Here is a 21,116-nt window from a genome sequence, read left to right as displayed (position 1 = left end):
TGTACTTAGGGCAATGATGTCCATCTCATTCCACCATCTTTCCTACCCTCATCCCCCTCCCTTCCCTTTACTCCCCTTTGCCCTACATAGAGTTTCTCCATTCCTCCCATGCTCACTGCCCCATCACCATTATGAGTCAACATCCACATTTCAAAGAAAACATTTAGCATTTGTTTTTTTTCGGATAAGCTAACTTCACTTAGTATTATAGTCTCCAATTTCATCCATTTACCTGCAAATGCCATGATTTTATTCTCTTTTAATGAAGAGTAATATTCCATTGTGTATATATACCACAGTTTCTTTATTCATTCATCTACTGAAGGGCATCTACTTTGGCTCCACAGTTTAGCTATTGTGAATTGTGCTGCTGTAAACATTGATGTGGCTGTGTCCCTGTAGTATGCTGTTTTTAAGTCCTTTGGGTATAGACCAAGGAGTGAGATAGCTGGATCAAATGGTGGTTCCATTCCAAGTTTTCCATATTGGCTGCTCGAATTTGCAGTCCCACCAATTTGCAGTATGAATGTGCCTTTTTCCCCACATCCTCACCAACACTTATTGTTGTATGTATTCTTAATAGCTGCCATTCTGACTGGAGTGAGATGAAATTTTTAAGTAGTTTTGATTTGCATTTCTCTAATTGCTAAAGATGTTGAACATTTTTCATATATTTGTATATTTGTTGATTGATTGTATATCATCTGAGAAGTGTCAGTTCAGTTCCTAGGTCCATTTATTAATTGGGTTATTTGGGATTTTTGTTGTTAAGATTTTTGAGTTCTTTATATACCCTAGAGATTAGTGCTCTATCTGATATGTGTGTGGTAAAAATTTTATCCCATTCTGTAGGCTCTCTATCCACCTTATTGTTTGTTTCTTTTGCTGGTAAGAACTTTTTAGTTTGAATCCATTCCATTTATTGATTCTTGAATTTAATTCTTGTGCTATTGGAGTCTTATTAAGGAAGTTGGGGCCTAGCCCTAATCCAACATCATGAAGATTTGGACCTACTTTTTCTTCTATTAGGTACAGAGTCTCTGGTTTAATCCCTAGGTCCTTGCTCCACTTTGAATGTTGTGCATAGTGAGAGATAGGGGCTTAATTACATTTTGTTGCATATTGATTTCCAGTTTTCCCAGCACCATCTGTTGAAGAGGCTCTCTTTTCTCCAACATATGTTTTGGCATCTTTGTCTAATATGAGATGACTTTATTTATGTGAGGTTGTCTCTGTGTCCTCTATTCTGTACAAGTCTACAAGTCTATTGGTCTACAAGTTTATTTTGGTGTCAATACCATGCCATTTCTGTTTCTATTGCTCTATAGTATAGTTTCAAGTCTGGTATAGTGATGCCACCTGCTTCACTCTTCCTGCTAAGAATTGCTTTAGCTATTCTGGGTCTCTTATTTTTCCAGATGAATTTCATGACTGCTTTTTCTGTTTCTATGAGGAATGCCAATGGTATTTTGATGGAATTGTATGAAATCTGTATAGGGCTTTTAGTAGTATGGTCATTTTGACAATGTTATTTTGCCTAACCAAGAGATAGGTAGATCTTTCCAACTTCTAAAGTCTTCTTTAATTCCTTTCTTTAGCATTATGTAGTTTCATTGTAGAGGTCTTTCACCTCTTTCATTAAGTTGATTCCCAAGTATTATTTTTGAGGCTATTGTAAATGGGGTCATTTTTCTCCTTTCTCTTTCAGAAGATTTGTCACCGATGTTCAGAAATGCCTTTGATTTGTGGGTGTTGATTTTATATCCTGGTACTTTTTTTAAGAAGTTCATTCCTTAAAAGAAAACAAGTAAACAAATAAGTGACTAACATTACATCTCAAAGTTCTAGGAAAAGAATAAAATCAATACCAAAAGCAGTAGAAGACAGGAAATAACTAAAATCAGAGCTGAAATCAATAAAATTGAAACAAAAGAAACAATTGAAACAAATGAAAAAACAAAAAGTAGGTTTTTTCAAAAAATAAATAAAATTGATAACCCATGCTAAGAAAGAGGAGAAAAGTCAAACTACTAACATCTGTGATGAAAAAGGAAATATCAAGATGTACACTACAGAAATACAGAAGATAATTAGAAATTATTTTGAAATTTAGTATTCCAATAAAATAGAAAATATTTAAGGCATCAACAAATTTCTAGAAACATACGATTTGCCCAAACTCAATCAGGATGATATACACAAATTAGACGGATCACTTTTAAGCAATGAACTAGAAGATGCCATGAGAAGCCTACCAACCAAGAAAAGCCCAGGATCAGATGGATACACAACTGAGGTCTATATTAGTTCCTTTGATGGAAGTTTTATTTTAGTTTTGTTTTATTTCAATGTACTTCTTCCTCTCCAACCTCTCCTTTGTGGACATCTGCTTCACCTCCACCACCGTCCCAAAGATGCTGGTGAACATCCAGACTCAGACCAAGGCCATTACCTATGCAGGCTGCATCATACAGATTTATCTTTTTATATTATTTGTTGAGTTGGACAACTTCCTCCTGGGTGTGATGTCCTATGACGGGTATGTGGCCATCTGCCACCCCCTGCACTGCATTGTCATTGTGAACCACAGGATCTCTGGTGTGCTGGTGCTGGCATGCTGGGTCACAAATGTCCTGAATTCCTTACTAGAAACTTTAATGACATTGTGGCTGTCCTTCTGCACAGACCTGGAAATCCCACACTTCGTGAACTGAATCAACTGGTCCTACTTGCCTGTTCTGACACTTTTCTTAATGACACAGTGATGTGTTTTGCACCTTTGCTACTGGATGGAGGCCCCCTCATGGGTATCCTTTACTATTAGTCCAGAATAGTGTCTTCCATGAGTGCTATCTTATCAGCTCAGGCAAAATACAAAGCATTCTCCACATGTGTGTCTCACCTCTTCATAGTTCCTTATTTTATAGCACCCTCCTGGGGGTGGACTTTAGTTCTGCTATGACCCAAAACTCATGCTCTACTGCCACAGCCTCGGTGATGTACACAGTCGACACCCCCATGCTGAACCCCTTCATCTACAGTCTGAGGAATAGAGACATCAAGAGAGCTCTCAAAAAATTTCAAGATAAAACTATGAAAGGGTCCATATTGCTGGGTCTGAAAGATTTTTTGGATCACAGAGCTCAAAGCCTCAGGGCAAAAAATTACAATATTTTCATCTGATTTTAGAAGTACAGCTTGTTCCTTCTATTCGTTTTCTGGAGTTTCTCTTCCTTTGATTTCAACATCCCTATGAAAATTATAAAGCACACCCTGATAATCTTTCTGTTCCCTCTGAGATATGAACAGTGTTCCTCTTAACCACTTGCATACTTATTCAAACTTATTTTCAATCCTAGATTAGAGATATTGGAAATTCATTTTCATCTCATGGGATGATATGCGTTTCTGAAAACTATTTCTTTTCCCATGATGCATCATATGGAATAATTTTTTTTATTGATACTAAACCACACAGTCATGCATGGTACTCCTGTGGGGGAAATGCATTTGACAGTTAAGATGGCCTGTGTAATAATCCTATACTGGAGGGAATCCCACAGCATGGTTTGCCCTTGTGGGTCCCTCATGCCTCCACGTGTCCCCATCTCAGCTGCTCTTCCTGATGAGGCAGATTCTAACAGACCAGCGAGCTTCATGGCTGCACACTGGCATTTCTTCTCACCATTGGGATTCTTTTCTCTTGCCCAGCTTGGTGTCCACAGTCTCTACCATAATCACTGGCAAAACTTATTTTCAAATACATATGTCCACTTGAAGTCTCTGTGAAAAGAAAAACTTAAAAGTTTGGTTACTTTGGTCTCAGAAGCAGAGAGGACATTAAATATGATGAGACAAACCTCTATATTACACATTGGATTGCTACGTAAAATATGTCTTTTTTTCTGTCAAATACAATCACAAGATGTGGAAGTTGGTGTTCGTGTGTCAGGGGTTTGATCGTTGAGGTTAGTTGGCATTTTCTTGTTTGCACTATTGAGTCAGTGATGTGTTTTTGCTTGAAAATATTCAGTGCTGCCTAGAAATATTAATCCTTCCATTGTTCTAAGTGAAATATTCTCCCCTTTCTGAATTTTGCCACAGCAAGTGAAGGGTAGTAAATGAGTAATACCCATATCCTCCATTATGTGTGTCTTCAGGCTCAGAATGACTTCAGTCCTCAAGATCAAAGGATGGCTCACAAGGGAGCTTGATTCCTGCCCTTCATGGGATTTCTGGCCACAGGCTCTCCTAGGAACATGAAAGTTATTTTATTGAGTCAGACTCAGAAAACCCCAATAGGTAGTCCCATTGGGTAATAAAAAACCGTATTAGACCATTTGCATTGAGGACTGCTTGTTCTACAGCAATAGCTAGCTCTTGCAATAACTAAAGAGAACAGAGTTAAGGTTAATTGTAATAAACTGCCAGTTTCTTTCTTTGGTATTTGTTCTCATTTTAAAGTCAATATTCACAGTTGGATATAAAAGGTGGGGTAAAGTAGTCACAGATTGCAAAGATGAGAGCTTGGGTACCTGTGGGGGACTGTCCTTCTGTCCACTTACCCAGCAGCTCTGACATAGAGAAGCTCATGTAAACACACACACACACACACAGACACACACAGACACACACACACACACACACACACACACACACACACACATTCACTAACATGGTTCTCACCTTGCCTACTTGCTTGAATGGGGAACCCAGCAAACTTCTGTGAAGAGGCAGATAGTCAATGTCTTGGGCTTCACAGGACACATGGTCTCTTACAGTGATTCAGCTCTGCCATGAGGGTGGCAGTCACCATATATACCAAAGGAGCAGGTGTGGATGTCTCCCAACAAAACTTTACTTATGGAGACCAAAATTTGAACTTGATGCAAAACCACAGTGAGATGCACTTCACACCTCAGAATGAACATAGAGAGGCAAAGACTGCAGAATCCCCCTTGGAGGTAGAACCCAGAACTGCTGGTGTCTGGGGAGACTAATGGTTACCAGGGCTGGACAGGGAAGAGGAAGGTTAGTGAAGGTCGTCAGCAGGCACAAAGTCACAATCAGGAGGAATTGTGTTCTGGTGCTCTGTTGCATTCTAGAGTGACTAAAACTAATCAGAATGTAATTTTTTAAATCTAGAATATTTTGGATAATCTCAGCACAAAGAAGTGACATATGTTTAAGGTGATGCATGTGTCAATTACCCTAAAATTATCATTACACATTATTGACAATAGGTTTCAATAAGTAATATAAAAAGTAATATTTTTTAAAAAAGAAAATTAAAATATTGGTGAGGATGGGGAGAATTTTGAATCCTCATACCTTACTGCTGGGAATGTAAAATGGTCTGGCCAGTGTGGAAAACGGTTTGTCAGTTCCTCAGAAGGTTAAACATAGAATTATCACATCACACAGCAACTCCACTCCATCAGTGTGAATCCAAAGAATGGAAAACTGGGACTCAAATAGATATAGATACTTGTACACCGATGTTCATAGCACATATTTAGTGCTGAGTTGCTGAGGCTGGCTTTATACTTGCAATCCTCCTGACTCAGCCTCCTGAGTCACTGGGACAAAGAGAAATTTATGTGTTCTTAACTGAAAAAAAATGAATGGCAAATAAATACATAGCAATCAAGGAAACTGAAATTAATTTTTTAAAAAGGAGCTAAAATGTCAAACATTAGTTTAGGAAAAATCTACCAAATTGATTATATTCAATAGTTGTTAGACCAGGGGTGAAATGGATATTCCTATATGGTAGGTACTAGAGTAAACTTACAGGGGTTTAAGGTGATGAAATGAAATGGGTGAAATGGATATTCCTATATGGTAGATACTACAGTAAACTTACATAGACATTTTATTCAGCAATTTGGTACCAATTATGAAAATTTAATCTGAATATACCTAAAGCCCAGCAATTACACCTCTTTTAATCTATGTCACATTAAACAATCCCATGTTCACAGAAAGCTATTTATAAGGTTTACTGCAGTATATTTGCAAGAGTGAAAAATTTCACTACATATAAGCAACCATCAATAAAGAATAGCAAAATGAATAGGGTATATTGGTATAAATTTTAAAAACAGGATACACCTGTGCATGATATAGCTCTTACACAGATATTGAAAAGATCTCCACTATTGCCCCCGCCCCCTATAGGGCATAAATGCATTCTACTGTCATGTATAACTAATTAAAACAAATAAAAAATTAATTTAAAAGAACCTCTAATGCAAGAAGTTGAATGGGAAAGGCAAGTTGAAATATAATCCATATGGTATTATCAAGTTAATACTTACAGTATAATATTGTATCTTTTTATAAGTGCAAGGTGAAGAGCCTGAGTTTAGGAGCAATGATTTTAAAACATAACAGCCCTCATTGGTAACATGAGATTTTTTTCAATAGCATATATAATTATTAATATTATTATATTGTTACAAGTGTTGGCGTAGGCCTTATAAGGGAGAACACACATCATATTCATAATAGATGAGATTTCTGCCTAGCAAACTCAAATTGGGCCAGGAAACAATACAGAATTTGTGTAACCTGGGGATGGGGACATTCAAACTTACAATGTAGGGATTTGTCATTATATTCCCCACGGCACACTAGTAACTTAACAATAAAGACTGCAAAGAATAAGATCTCTACCAGGTATTTGAAGAATAGTTTAATTTTTCACAGCAATTACCCATTTTTCTTTCAGTGTGATTATGAAAGATAAATAGAGAAAAATAATGCTAAAATTTATAAGGAACAATAGTAGTGAGGGGACCAGGTGGCTCTGTGGGAACTGCCTTCTCAGACTTTCTAAGTTTGAGTGTTGGGAATGCCAAATCTTGTCTCAGGCTGGGGACACGGTGCTTTGGTGGAAGGGAAATGGAAAGGCATGTGCTTACATAGACTCTCTCTCTCCCTGTCCTGGAGGAGAGTCACGTGTTGGGCTGTTTGACTTCTCCTGGCCCATCTACTGAAGCCCTGATTTCTATATTTAATCGTGAGTCTTGTTTTCATGTAAGTTACACAAGTAAGTCTAGGAATAGGTAATAAATAGATCAGTCTATTCATTCTGAACCAAGGTCCTTATGGGGCAAGAAGACCAGGAGAATGATCCTTCATGCTTGAGCTTCTAATACCCAGTGTCCCACCTTCCTGTCTTGAAAGATGGGAGTCACCCCCAAGGAGATCTTCAGCACGATTATTACCCAAACTAAGCAAATATTTGGCAACAAACCTCTAAGTTTTGAGAAATTCACAGGGAACTAATCGGAGGAAGAAAGCATCCAGACTGTGATTTCCTCCCTGTGGTCAGCTTCGTCACGAGTCATATTTAAACAGGAAGCATTCTTAACTCCAACCAGAACCAAACGTCCTCCATCACTGGGCTGGCTGGTCTCAGCACCATGAGGAGCGGATGTCTAAGACTGGTCCATGGTAAGTGGATACGTGACATGTGACAGGCAAGAAAGGGAGCTAAGAATCACCCAGTAAGTCCTTTGCTTCATATTTGACTGGATTTCTCACTGTCCCTGTAAAGGATATCAGCTCTTTTTTAAAAAAATAAGTTCTCAAAAGAGAAATTTATTCCTAGAAAGTTACTCTTAGTAAAAACTTTGGGACTTAGCAGGGATTTGTCATTATATTCCCCACGTGCAGCAGGGTTCTCCAATAAATAAACCAATAGGGCACTATACAGAAAGAGGGAAGGATGATTGTTATAAGGATATGCTCATGCAGTTGTACAGGCTGAGAAGTCCAGACTATACTGGGTATGTGGCAGGAGGAGACCAGGGAAGAGGTTGAGGAATGGAGACTAGGAAAGAGGTACAGAATCCAGACTAGGAAGAGTTGGCAAAATGGAGACCAAGAAAAGGGGTCAAATAATGGAGACCCAGAAAAGAGGTGGCAGGATGGAGACCAGGGAAGTGGTGGCACAATGGAAACCCAGAGAAGAGGTGGAAACATGGACACTCAAAAAGAGATGACAGGATGGACCAGGAAAGAGGTGGCAGGATGGAGACCCTGGGAAGAAGTAGCAGGATTGAGACCAGGGAGGAGATGGCAGGATGGAGACCAGGGAGGAGATGGCAGGATGGAGACCAGGAAAGAGGTGGCAGGATGGAGACCAGGGAGGAGATGGCAGGATGGAGACCAGGGAGGAGATGGCAGGATGGAGACCAGGGAGATGGCAGGATGGAGACCAGGGAGGAGGGGGCAGGATGGAGACCAGGGAGGAGGGGGCAGGATGGAGACCAGGGAGGAGGGGGCAGGATAAAGACCAGGGAGGAGATGGCAGGACGGAGACCAGGGAGGAGGGGGCAGGATGGAGACCAGGGAGGAGATGGCAGGAGGGAGACCAGGGAGGAGGAGGCAGGATGGAGACCAGGGAAGAGGGGGCAGGATGGAGACCAGGGAGGAGGTGCAGGATGGAGACCAGGGAGGAGGTGGCAGGATGGAGACCAGGGAGGAGATGGCAGGATGGAGACCAGGGAGGAGATGGCAGGATGGAGACCAGGGAGGAGATGGCAAAATGGAAACCCAGAGAAGAGGTGGAAAGATGGACACTCAAAAAGAGATGACAGGATGGACCAGGAAAGAGGTGGCAGGATGGAGACCCTGGGAAGAAGTAGCAGGATTTAGACCAGGGAGGAGATGGCAGGATGGAGACCAGGGAGGAGATGGCAGGATGGAGACCAGGGAGGACATGGCAGGATGGAGACCAGGGAGGAGGTGGCAGTAGGAGACCAGGGAGGAGGTGGCAGGATGGAGACCACGAAAGAGGGGGCAGGATGGAGACCAGGGAGGAGATGGCAAAATGGAAACCCAGAGAAGAGATGGAAAGATGGACACTCAAAAAGAGATGACAGGATGGACCAGGAAAGAGGTGGCAGGATGGAGACCCTGGGAAGAAGTAGCAGGATTGAGACCAGGGAGGAGATGGCACAACGGAGACCAGGGAGGAGGTGGCAGGACAGAGACCAGGGAGGAGGTGGCAGGACGGAGACCAGGGAGGAGGGGGCAGGACGGAGACCAGGGAGGAGGGGGCAGGACGGAGACCAGGGAGGAGGGGGCAGGACGGAGACCAGGGAGGAGGGGGCAGGACGGAGACCAGGGAGGAGGGGGCAGGACGGAGACCAGGGAGGAGGCGGCAGGAGGGAGACCAGGGAGGAGGGGGCAGGACGGAGACCAGGGAGGAGGGGGCAGGACGGAGACCAGGGAGGAGGGGGCAGGACGGAGACCAGGGAGGAGGGGGCAGGACGGAGACCAGGGAGGAGGTGCAGGATGGAGACCAGGGAGGAGGGGGCAGGATGGAGACCAGGGAGGAGGTGCAGGACGGAGACCAGGGAGGAGGTGCAGGATGGAGACCAGGGAGGAGGGGGCAGGATGGAGACCTGGGAGGAGGGGGCAGGATGGAGACCAGGGAGGAGGTGCAGGATGGAGACCAGGGAGGAGGTGGCAGGATGGAGACCAGGGAGGAGGTGGCAGGATGGAGACCAGGGAGGAGGGGGCAGGATGGAGACCAGGGAGGAGGGGGCAGGATGGTGACCAGGGAGGAGGTGGCAGGATGGAGACCAGGGAGGAGGGGGCAGGACGGTGACCAGGGAGGAGGTGGCAGGACGGAGACCAGGGAGGAGGGGGCAGGACGGAGACCAGGGAGGAGGGGGCAGGACGGAGACCAGGGAGGAGGGGGCAGGACGGAGACCAGGGAGGAGGGGGCAGGACGGAGACCAGGGAGGAGGGGGCAGGACGGAGACCAGGGAGGAGGGGCCAGGACGGAGACCAGGGAGGAGGGGCCAGGACGGAGACCAGGGAGGAGGGGGCAGGACGGAGACCAGGGAGGAGGGGGCAGGACGGTGACCAGGGAGGAGGGGGCAGGATGGAGACCAGGGAGGAGGTGCAGGATGGAGACCAGGGAGGAGGGGGAAGGACGGAGACCAGGGAGGAGGGGGCAGGACGGTGACCAGGGAGGAGGGGGCAGGATGGAGACCAGGGAGGAGGTGCAGGATGGAGACCAGGGAGGAGGGGGCAGGACGGTGACCAGGGAGGAGGGGCCAGGACGGAGACCAGGGAGGAGGGGGCAGGACGGAGACCAGGGAGGAGGGGGCAGGACGGAGACCAGGGAGGAGGGGGCAGGACGGAGACCAGGGAGGAGGTGCAGGATGGAGACCAGGGAGGAGGGGGCAGGACGGAGACCAGGGAGGAGGGGGCAGGACGGAGACCAGGGAGGAGGCGGCAGGAGGGAGACCAGGGAGGAGGGGGCAGGACGGAGACCAGGGAGGAGGGGGCAGGACGGAGACCAGGGAGGAGGGGGCAGGACGGAGACCAGGGAGGAGGGGGCAGGACGGAGACCAGGGAGGAGGTGCAGGATGGAGACCAGGGAGGAGGGGGCAGGATGGAGACCAGGGAGGAGGTGCAGGACGGAGACCAGGGAGGAGGTGCAGGATGGAGACCAGGGAGGAGGGGGCAGGATGGAGACCTGGGAGGAGGGGGCAGGATGGAGACCAGGGAGGAGGTGCAGGATGGAGACCAGGGAGGAGGTGGCAGGATGGAGACCAGGGAGGAGGTGGCAGGATGGAGACCAGGGAGGAGGGGGCAGGATGGAGACCAGGGAGGAGGGGGCAGGATGGTGACCAGGGAGGAGGTGGCAGGATGGAGACCAGGGAGGAGGGGGCAGGACGGTGACCAGGGAGGAGGTGGCAGGACGGAGACCAGGGAGGAGGGGGCAGGACGGAGACCAGGGAGGAGGGGGCAGGACGGAGACCAGGGAGGAGGGGGCAGGACGGAGACCAGGGAGGAGGGGGCAGGACGGAGACCAGGGAGGAGGGGGCAGGACGGAGACCAGGGAGGAGGGGCCAGGACGGAGACCAGGGAGGAGGGGCCAGGACGGAGACCAGGGAGGAGGGGGCAGGACGGAGACCAGGGAGGAGGGGGCAGGACGGTGACCAGGGAGGAGGGGGCAGGATGGAGACCAGGGAGGAGGTGCAGGATGGAGACCAGGGAGGAGGGGGAAGGACGGAGACCAGGGAGGAGGGGGCAGGACGGTGACCAGGGAGGAGGGGGCAGGATGGAGACCAGGGAGGAGGTGCAGGATGGAGACCAGGGAGGAGGGGGCAGGACGGTGACCAGGGAGGAGGGGCCAGGACGGAGACCAGGGAGGAGGGGGCAGGACGGAGACCAGGGAGGAGGGGGCAGGACGGAGACCAGGGAGGAGGGGGCAGGACGGAGACCAGGGAGGAGGTGCAGGATGGAGACCAGGGAGGAGGGGGCAGGATGGAGACCAGGGAGGAGGTGCAGGACGGAGACCAGGGAGGAGGGGGCAGGACGGAGACCAGGGAGGAGGGGCCAGGACGGAGACCAGGGAGGAGGGGGCAGGACGGAGACCAGGGAGGAGGTGCAGGATGGAGACCAGGGAGGAGGGGGAAGGACGGAGACCAGGGAGGAGATGGCAGGATGGAGACCAGGGAGGAGGGGGCAGGACGGAGACCAGGGAGGAGGTGGCAGGACGGAGACCAGGGAGGAGGGGGCAGGACGGAGACCAGGGAGGAGGGGGCAGGACGGAGACCAGGGAGGAGGGGGCAGGACGGAGACCAGGGAGGAGGTGCATGATGAAGACCAGGGAGGAGGGGGCAGGAGGGAGACCAGGGAGGAGGGGGCAGGACGGATACCAGGGAGGAGCTGATGTTCCATCTCAGGTCCAGAAGCAGTCTGGGCCAGAACTCCGTCCTCCTCAGGGGGCCGGTCTTGGTCACTTAGGGCCTCCATGGGTTAGATGAGCCCACACAGGAGAGGGGATTCTGCTTTCCTTCATCTTCACATTCAGTGGGGTCTCCTCTGATGAAGGCCTCATGGCCATGTTTAGAGCCTGACCAGCTGTCCGGGCAGCGCATTAGATAAATTGACCAAGAAGGAACCACCAATACCCCTAGACTTTATTTTAGGGATTGAGAACCAGACTCTCTTTGACTCCTTGCCTGTCTCTCTGTTGAACAGCAAGAGGCTCATGTACCTAAGGCTCCGTTGACTTGAGGAGGGTCCCCAGGATGTGCCCTGGGAGGGGGCAGCTGCTGAGAGGCAGGAACAGCAGGAGAGGCCCCCAGCCTGAGCCCAGCACCTGCCCACAGCACCTTCCTGTTGGGGGGTTAGGGCACCATGGTGTCCCAGGACAGGCCATGGGGCTGACAGTGGTGGTGGCAGATGTGGGTCTCAGGTGCCCCAGCCACAGCTGCAGGCCAGGTGGCTGCTGTGGTGTGTGTCCCTGAGGAAGGGGACAGGGCCAGACCACAAGAGAGACCAGGCAGGGGACCTGAGAGAACAGCTGGCCCTAACCCTCCCTTCCTACTTAAAGGTCAGAAATGGTGGTAAACACCCTGACACACTGGGGTTTGTTCCCACATGACCTTAGGACGTGGGTGTCATCTTGTCCCCACTCCACATGAAGGGAAACTGAGGCAGGGCAGTGAGGCAGCCTGCCTGTGCTCCAGGATCGGAACCAGGGCCACCAGGCTTCAGTCCCCCACCCACAGGCCAGGAGAGGCACGGCTGGAGCCCAGAGCTTGCCAGGCTCAGCCCCCTTCACACCCCCCAGACCCTCTGGGAGGCGCCACCTGGGGTCCCTCTGAGGAGTGGACCAGGTCCGAGCCTAGGAGGGTCCTCAGCCCCTGCCCTGCAGTGCATCACCTCCGGCCTCCTCTTTCTGCTGGGCCCACTGACCCGCCCTCTCTGTGTCTCAGGGCTGCTGTGTGTCCTGCTGAGTCTCTCCAGAGCTGGAGCCTGGGACTTTCAGCGTGAGTGTGTGGGGAGCAGCCTGTCCACAGCCAGAGCCTGGGAGGGGCCCTGCACCCCAGCCCAGGGAGGAGAGGCCTAGGCAGGGAGGCTCAGGGCATCTCCCCACCTCCCAGGACCCTCCTCTGGGGACCACATTGCCCCCTACCCCCTGGTCACCTGTCATGGTAAAGAGGCTTGGGTGGGAGGGCAGGGTAGAGGCTCATCAGAGATTGTCTAGAAGGTGTGAGTCCCTGTGTCATTCCCCAGCTCCAGGGGAAGAAAGGAGGAGAGGAGAGAGTCATGAGGAGGGAAATGAGATCCAAAGTGTCATTTCCCAGTGTCAGTGGGGGTCATGGGTAGGGTCAAGGGCTGAGCCTTTGACCTCAAGGCCATCATCAAAGACAGAAAAGAGAAAGGAAATAGTAAGATGGCAGAGACACCAGGGAATTGCACAGAGAAAACCTGGCCCTGAGGAGTTGGTCTCAGCCTGCCCTTATTTCTGGGAGGGTGACACTGAGCTTGTAGCCCACACACTACCTTGGCATTGTCCCCTGGGAACAATGTCCAATTGTCCAATTGTTCCCTGGGGGAGAGAGTCAGAGGACTGTGTTGAGCAGATCAGACTGTGTGGACTTCAGGAATGGCTTGCCCTAGGATAGCCTCAGCAGTGCATCCCAGGATTCTGTCCAAAAGATAGTAACTCAACATCAGACCCCAAGCTGGGGGGTCAGGTAGGGGACAGGAGTCTCTTCCCTAAGAGAACACACACGTTTGGGAGGTGACCCTTGGTCCTATTATGTTGCAGACATCAATGAATGTTTGTTGCCCCGGAAAGAGTCCTGTGGATATTTTGCTGACTGCCACAATGTGCAGGGGAGCTACTACTGCACGTGCTTCCCAGGATTTGAGCTCCGTTCTGGGGCAAAAAAATTCACTAATGTGAGTGAGAACACATGTCAAGGTAAGGCCCACCCCTCACCTCCCCCTGCCACATGCAGTTCAGGGCACCAGAGCTGATCTGGGGACAGTGCCCAGTTATAGCCTCAGCACCTGGACTGTGAGGTGGGGCAGCTGTGCGTGAACCTGTCACCAGCACGAGAAGCAGGGGAGGGTCAGGGCACTCTGGGACCAGCTGCTTGGCCCCATCCTGACAGCTCTGCTTGTGCCGATGGCCAGGGCGCTTATCAGGAAACCCTGTGGACATGAGAGATGTGTCAACATCATTGTTGTTTTCTGTTTAAAAAAATGCCAGGCTCCAGTGGCCTGTGCCTGTGGTCTCAGTTGGGAGGCAGAGGCAGGAGGATCACTAGAGCCCAGGAGCCCAACCCCTCCTGGTAAATAGAAAGACCCCATCCCTAGGGCAGAAAATTGGGGAAGAGAGAGAAAAGAAAAAGAAAACCACAGGAAGGAGCCCCTATCTTCTAAAGCTACAAACAAAGATAGAGGCTGGGGTGTGGCTCTGGGGCATAGCCCTTGCCTGGCATGAGCAGGAAAATCAAAAACAAAACCAGAGATATCTTGGCTCTTGGTTCACTGTGGGACTTCAGACAAGTCACCTCACCTCTCTGTGCTGCAGTGTGTCCATCTGCAGAAGGGGAGTCCTGGCCTGGGGCATAGCTCAGTAGTAGAGCACTTGTCTAGCAGGTGTGAGTCCCTGGGTCAGTCCCCAGCACCAGGGGAACAAATAGGGGAGGGGGGAGTCATCAGGAGGGAAATGAGATCCAAAGGCACTGAGCAGGTCCTGGCTCCCAGAAAGTGCTGTTAGCAATGGCTTCTGAACTAAACAGGGCCTGGCCCCAGTTGTTGTGCTCACCTGCTCTTAGGTCTGGGGGATGAGGAGCTTCCAGCCCATGTCCACCTCAGCATTGTCCCCTGGGTCCAGATCCAGGGGTGTCAGCCAGAGGACTGGGACAGAGGTATCCTGTGGCATCCAGGGTACAAGGCCTGGCTGACACAGGTGGTGCCCACTCCAGGCCACTGTCCCACCAGCACAGAGAGGGAGGGTGGTGTGAAGGCCAAGGTCAGAGGCAGGGATCAGCTCCCTGTGTCCAAAGCCTGGACTGGCCACCCGTGAGCAGCATGGGATCTGTGATTGCCCCATGGGGGCTGGACAGGGGCCCTTAGGGAGCATCAGCCCCTGTCCTGGCCCGTCCTGCTGTTGATCCACAGCCCAGATGAGGGGTCCCAGCAGGGCATCCTCAGGTGCAAAAATTGGTCCAGGAGACCAGAAGCCCTCCCTGCCTCATCCTGACCCCAGGAATCCTCTGGGCTCCGGGAATCTTTGGCCCCTTTCTGGGACACCCAGGGCCATCTGCCATGAGCTATCACTCCCTCCTGTCTTGGGTTCTCTGAGGCTGCTGTGTGGCCATTCACCTCAGGCCTCTGTCCTGTGGGTCCCTGTGGCACTCAGAGGGGACCTGCTTCCTGAGCATGTTCCCCTCACGTTTAGAGACCAGGAGAGATGAGACGCCAGGAAACACCCCAGGGCCTCAGCTGGGAGCTGCTTCCAGAAGCTTCCTCATTTCATGTCTGTGGCCATCTCTGATAAGGGGGAACTTCCTCCAGGGGTGGGGACAGCAAGACTCCCCGGAGACAAGCTGGGCACCTTGGAAAGGCTGTCAGTGTCCACCCACAGTTCTGAGTGCCACGCTAGGAGCTGGGGGATTCCTGGGGACGATCGTGGGTGCATTTTTGCTGCTGTGAGGAAAGGCAGGTGGGACCTGCTGGGTCCTAGGAACCTGGGGCTTTTGGTTTTCCAGTTGTTTGTTTGTTTTGGTCCTGGGGACCTAACCCTGGAGCCTCTTCACTAACCACATCCCTGGCCTCCTGAGTCACTGGGATTACAGCCTGTGCCACGTCAACTGCTTGAGCACCTCGCTTTAGTTCTTCTGCTGCTCAGTGGCAGGGTTTTTAAATTGTTATGAAATACGCATCCATAAAACTTACCATTTTAACCATGTTCCAGTATACTAGTTCTGTGGCACTGAGGACATTCTGTTACACAACCATCTCAGTCATCCTTCTCCGGGATTATAATCCTGTTTTCTTTCTGTATTATTTAATTGACAAATAAAAATGTTGTACGTATTGATCAGGTACAGAAGGATGTTTTGAAACATGTGTGCACATTGGGATGACTAAATGGAGCTGATTAGCATATGCAATGCCTCAGGTGTTGATTTTTGTGGTAAGAACTCTTCATATCTAATCCCTCAGTGATTTTCAAGAATACAGACCATTGGCCAGACCCAATGGTGCATACCTGGGATCCAGAAGCTCAGGAGGCTGACACAGGAGGATCTTAAGTTCAAAGCCAGCTTCAGCAACTTAGCAAGGTCCTAAGCAATTTAGTGATACCCTGCCTCAAAATAAGGAATAAAAAGGGCTGGGGATGCGGCTCAGTAGTAGAGTACACTGGGTTCAATCCCTGGTATCAAAAATAAATAAATATGAACAATAGATCTCTTTAACTTAGCTCCTCCTACCTGAAATTTTGTGCCTTGGATGCACATCTCTCCAACCCCTCCTGTTACCCTGATCCCTGGGAAACACCATGCTACCCTCTCCTTCCAGGAGTTTGACTGTTCAGGTCCCACGTGGAGGTGACACCCACCATGTGGTATTTGTCCTTCTTGTCTGGCTTATTTCACTTAACATATGTCCTCCAGGTTCACCTGTGTTGTTGTGATTGACAGAGTTTCCTTCTTTTTTAAGCCTGAATAGCATCTCTCTGTGGGTGGGTGTTCTTATTCACTGTTCCATGTCTGTGTCTGTCCCCATACAGAATCACACTGTGTTGTCACTAGAGCTTTCCAGTAGATTCTGAAGTCAAGTCATGGGATGTGCCCAGCTTTGCTCTGTTTCTGAGCACCTGGCTTTATCCTCAGGTGTTAATGATGAGTGTCACTCTGGGAAGCCCTTGGCCACGATCTCCCATCCCCCACTGCTTGGGCATCAAGGGTGGCCTTCACTGCCACCTGCTCCCTGAGCGTAGACCACCTGTAGGACCTCAGTGTTGCAAAGATTCCCACAGGGGAGGGTCCAGGGAATGGCTGGGCCTCCCTCTGCCACTCCAGGATGGAGAGGAGATGTAGATCCCTTGCCAGGCCCCACCATAACACAGAATCTGAACCCATATGTCCTTGGGCTCTGCTCCAGAGAGCAGAGTGGTCCTGGGACTTCCAGAGAAGGCCGGCCTCAGAAGGTCCACCTGGCGTCTTAGGTCTGTCCACATCTCACAGCAGAGTCAGGCTGAGCACCTGGGTCTCTTCCCTGAGAGAAAGGACAACTGTGGGAGGTGAGCCTCTGACCCGTCGTGTTGCAGACATCACCAAATGAGGGCCATGAGAGTGCCCTGTGGAAAATCTGCAGACGGCCAGATCATACAGGGCACAATTGCTGTGCGGACAGCCCAGGCTGTGTGCTCATTTCTGTAGCCAAGAATCCTTTTATTAATGAGAGGAGAACAGCTGCAAGGTAGGCCCTTCCCCCACCTCCCCATCATCAGGGTTGAGGTTGCCAGACCCTTTCCTGTGACATCTAGACGGCAGAACCCTGGTTACAGGAGTGGTGCCCTGGTCTGAGACAGGTGTGCATGTTCCTGTCGCCCAGCACAGAAGCAGGGTAGCATGAACGTCAGGGGCAGCTCTGCGACTGGCTGCCTGGGTCCAATACCTGCCTGTGCCACCTGTTAGCTGTATGTTATTAGTCAAATCACTACCTCTCTTTAAACTTGGTCTACCCATCTGTGTATGGAAGGTGATCATAACAGTGCCTACCTCCTGTGTCTTCCAGGAGGATTATGAAAATTACAAGGGCCTGTAAGAGAGCCTGGCACATGGTGGGTGCTGGACTCGTCTTATGTGTTTAAAAGATGAGCACATCTGCACCCATTTAAGGAGTTGCCCAAAGGTTTGGGTCTTCCTGGGGGCCATGTCCCTGCCATTCAGAAGAAACCTAGTTCCACACAACTTGCTCTGGTCCTTGTGCATGGTCTGGCCTGACACCATGATTTCCAGGAGGAGTAACTTCCACGCATGAGCAGGATTTGCCTCCTTCCAGGGCAAGGTGGTTAGGCAAAGAAAGCTGCTTCCAGGATCCATGGGGCCAGGTGGAATCCAGCAGTGGGTGGGCAGGAGCCAGGACCCACCCACAGAGAAGATGTTAGTGCCAAGGACACAGAGGGAAAAGGGAAGGTGCATGAATTTAGGAGGTACACAGGGATAAACAGGGGATCAAGGGGACTCTGAGGACACAAGGTCCCTATGGGTGCACATTGTGCCATGTGTACATGCCTTGGCCAGAGGATCCAGAGGGCTGTATGGAAAGACCAGGATCCTGGGAAAGGAACAGGGGTTCTGACAGGAGACTCCCGGGGGACCTGAGCAGCAGCAAAAAACTACCTGGGAGGACATATTTCTGCAGCCTCACAACCTGCATCAGTACAGGGCAAGCCTGGGGCACACCAGGGCTTGCACACTCCTCGACACACACACAAGGGTGTGGGTCACTGGGTGGCAGCACCACAGCCCAGGCAGGGCACTAATGGGAGGAAAGGGGGTGGAGATCAGATGGTGGAGAGCACTGGTCCTGGCTTCAGTGGGAACCAACCCCTCTCTCTATGTCCCCAGATATGGACGAGTGCAGCTCCAGGCAACATAAGTGCCACCACTCCACCACCTGCACCAACACCTGGGGGAGTTACTTGTGCCAATGCGTCCCAGGCTGGGAGCCGATTCCTGGGAGTGTCAATGGCTTCTACAACAAGATCTGCAAAGGTACCCGGCCCACCCTGACCCCAGAACCTCCTCCACCTCAGACACACAAGCACACGCACACACATGCTCCTCCTAATGAACCACTGTCCTGTCCCCCCAGTCATGCCCTTCTTCACCTGGCCTCTCCCCCCTGGAGTCCACAGCCAGGTGAGCGCCCCAGCCAGGACAAGGAGGTGGGAATCCCTGAGGCAGCACCCTGTCCACCCCTTGGCCCTGAGTTTCCCACCCACCAGTGACCCCTCATCTCACCTCCCCAGAGTCTCTCCCATTTCTTTGACAAAGTCAACAATCTGCACAGGGATTTAAAGTCAGCCATGGCCAAGGACACCATCCAGGTAAGGGCAGGATCCAGGGGAAGCAGGTGGAGACCTCCCACAGAGGGAGGAGGGCAGCTGTGGTCTGGGGGAAGGGGGACAGGCCCAAGCACAGTGGAGTCCTGCTCTGAGCTGGCCACTCTCCCAGGGCAGGTGGAAGAGGACACTGAGAGCCACACACTCTGTTGGACACCCACGTGCACTGTCTGTCCTCTTGCTCTCATCCTGGTCTTTGTCATCCTTGACTGTCACAAACCAGAGCTGACCTCTGAGGAGCAAGGGCCACCCAGGGAGTCCCAAACCATGCTCTCTCTATCCCCAACTGGACAGTGTCTGGGTCTGTTCTGTGGGGCTGAGTGGTCAAGCTCTTTGTGTGGTCCTTCTGGCCAAAGTCCACCTGCTCTGTGCCCCCATCCCTCCAGGGGATCATGCAGGAGGTGGATGAGCTGCTGGAGACCCCTGAGGACCTGGAGACCCTGCCTCCCTCACAGAAGCATTGCGTGGCCACTCACCTGCTGACAGGCCTGGAGAGTGCCCTGAGACACCTGAGCAGGGCTCTGCCTGAGGGGACAGCAACCTTCAATTATTCTGCAGGCACAGGTAAGTCCCTGGGTCTGCGCCAGCCCCTGTTCCTAGCCTCATCCTCTTCTGATCCCACTAGAGCTGAGTGACCACACTGTACCTCAGTGACTCACATAAATAATCACAACAGTGAAAAAGGCAGAAAACCACAAATAGTACACATTTAGGTAGCAAAATGGAAACATATTCAGAAAACTAATGTGGAAGAATACAAATGAATCTTTTTTAAGTATGCTTTGTTTCATTGTGGTAAAATTCACATAACATAAAATTCACCATTTAAGTTCATCACTTTTCACCAAAAAATAAATATGTAAATAAAATCCACCAGTTCTACATTTCAGTGGAATCAAGAACATTAACAAACTGATGCAGCCATCACCTTCATTTCTAAGACATTTTTCTCCAAAATTAAACACAGTGCCTACTCGGCTATCATTCCTCATTCCCACCCCCTAACTCTGCTTGCTGTCTTAATGGAGCTGCCTATTCTATCATTTAGTGTAAAGCAAAGTGTGACCTGTCCCTCTAGCTTCTTCCACCTAGAATAATGCTGTTGAGCATGGCATAGCATCACTCCATCCCTTTTCGTGGCTGAATATTATTCCATCCTATGGGTGTTGAGTTGACCCACTCAGCCACTGATTAACGTTTGGGTTGGTTTTACCATTTGGCTATTGTGAATAGTGCTGCTATGATATTGATGTATAAGTGTTTGTTTGAATAATATTTGCAGTTCTTGGAGTATCTACTGAGAAGTAGACTTGCTAGGTACCATGGTAGTTCTGTGTTCAATTTTGGGGGAAACCACCAGACGGTTTGCAAAGTGGCTGCACTATTGTATATTACACCAGAGGGGTGCAAGGGTCCCCTCTCCAAGGCCTTGACAAAAAGTGTTACTTCCATCATGTTTGGTTTTGTCAAGGCCTTTCTATTGTATGTGAGGCGATGTCTCATTGCCAGTTTGAGTTGTATCTCCCTGTTGATGGGTGATGGTTGGCATCTTTTCATGTGCCTCTGGGCCATTTGTGTATCTTTTTGGAGAAATGTCTGTTCAGATCCTTTGTGCATTTGTGATGGGGTTGGTCCTTTGGTTGTTGAGTTGTAAGAGCTTTTCATCTATTTTGACAGGACACCATTATGAGATGTGCAACTTGGAAATGCTTTCTCCATCCTATGGATTATCTTTTCACATCTGTGATAATTGTTTCACTTTAATGTCAGATGTTTTCAATTTTGAGGACGTCTACTTTATCTACTTTCTCCTTCATTGCTGTACATTCAACATCATATCTAACAATCCATTGCCAAATCCAAGGTCCTCTTATGGGCTTCAGTACTTAGACTGAGGCCATTGTTCTATTTTGAGTTAATCTGTGTGTGTGGTGTGAGGTAGGGGTCCACTTCCTTCTTTTTCCTTGGAGACTATTCTTATGCCCATTGAATAGTCTTGGTCCCTGGTTGAAAGGCACTTGGCAGTAGGTTTATTTCTGGGCTCAACTTTCCCTCTGTCTTCATGGCAGTACCATGCTGCTTTGCTCTCCGCTCATTTGCCATCAGTTCTGAAATCAGGAAGTGTGAGTCCTCCACCATTGTTGCTCTTTTCAGCTATTCTTTAACTACTTGGACCTCTTGCAGTGCTGTGTTACTT

At 49.8% G+C, this 21,116-nt stretch overlaps 1 protein-coding gene and 1 pseudogene across 1 annotated transcript in view; one reads left to right on the top strand and one right to left on the bottom strand.

Moving 5' to 3' along the window:
- LOC143400011 (olfactory receptor 7A10-like) overlaps positions 1-15,750 on the bottom strand; it is a 30,497-nt pseudogene extending 14,747 nt beyond the window's left edge.
- LOC143642118 (adhesion G protein-coupled receptor E2-like) overlaps positions 1-21,116 on the top strand; it is a 93,401-nt gene that overhangs the window by 61,278 nt on the left and 11,007 nt on the right. Inside the window, exons 6-8 of the mRNA XM_077110237.1 lie at positions 18,670-18,716; positions 18,827-18,904; positions 19,306-19,483. Coding sequence (XP_076966352.1) covers positions 18,670-18,716; positions 18,827-18,904; positions 19,306-19,483 — 303 coding nt within the window. The remainder of the gene's footprint in view (positions 1-18,669; positions 18,717-18,826; positions 18,905-19,305; positions 19,484-21,116) is intronic.

The sequence above is a fragment of the Callospermophilus lateralis genome, chromosome 1 (genome assembly GCF_048772815.1).
Source record: "Callospermophilus lateralis isolate mCalLat2 chromosome 1, mCalLat2.hap1, whole genome shotgun sequence".
Taxonomy (NCBI): domain Eukaryota; kingdom Metazoa; phylum Chordata; class Mammalia; order Rodentia; family Sciuridae; genus Callospermophilus; species Callospermophilus lateralis.
This window is presented reverse-complemented; position numbering and strand designations above follow the sequence as displayed.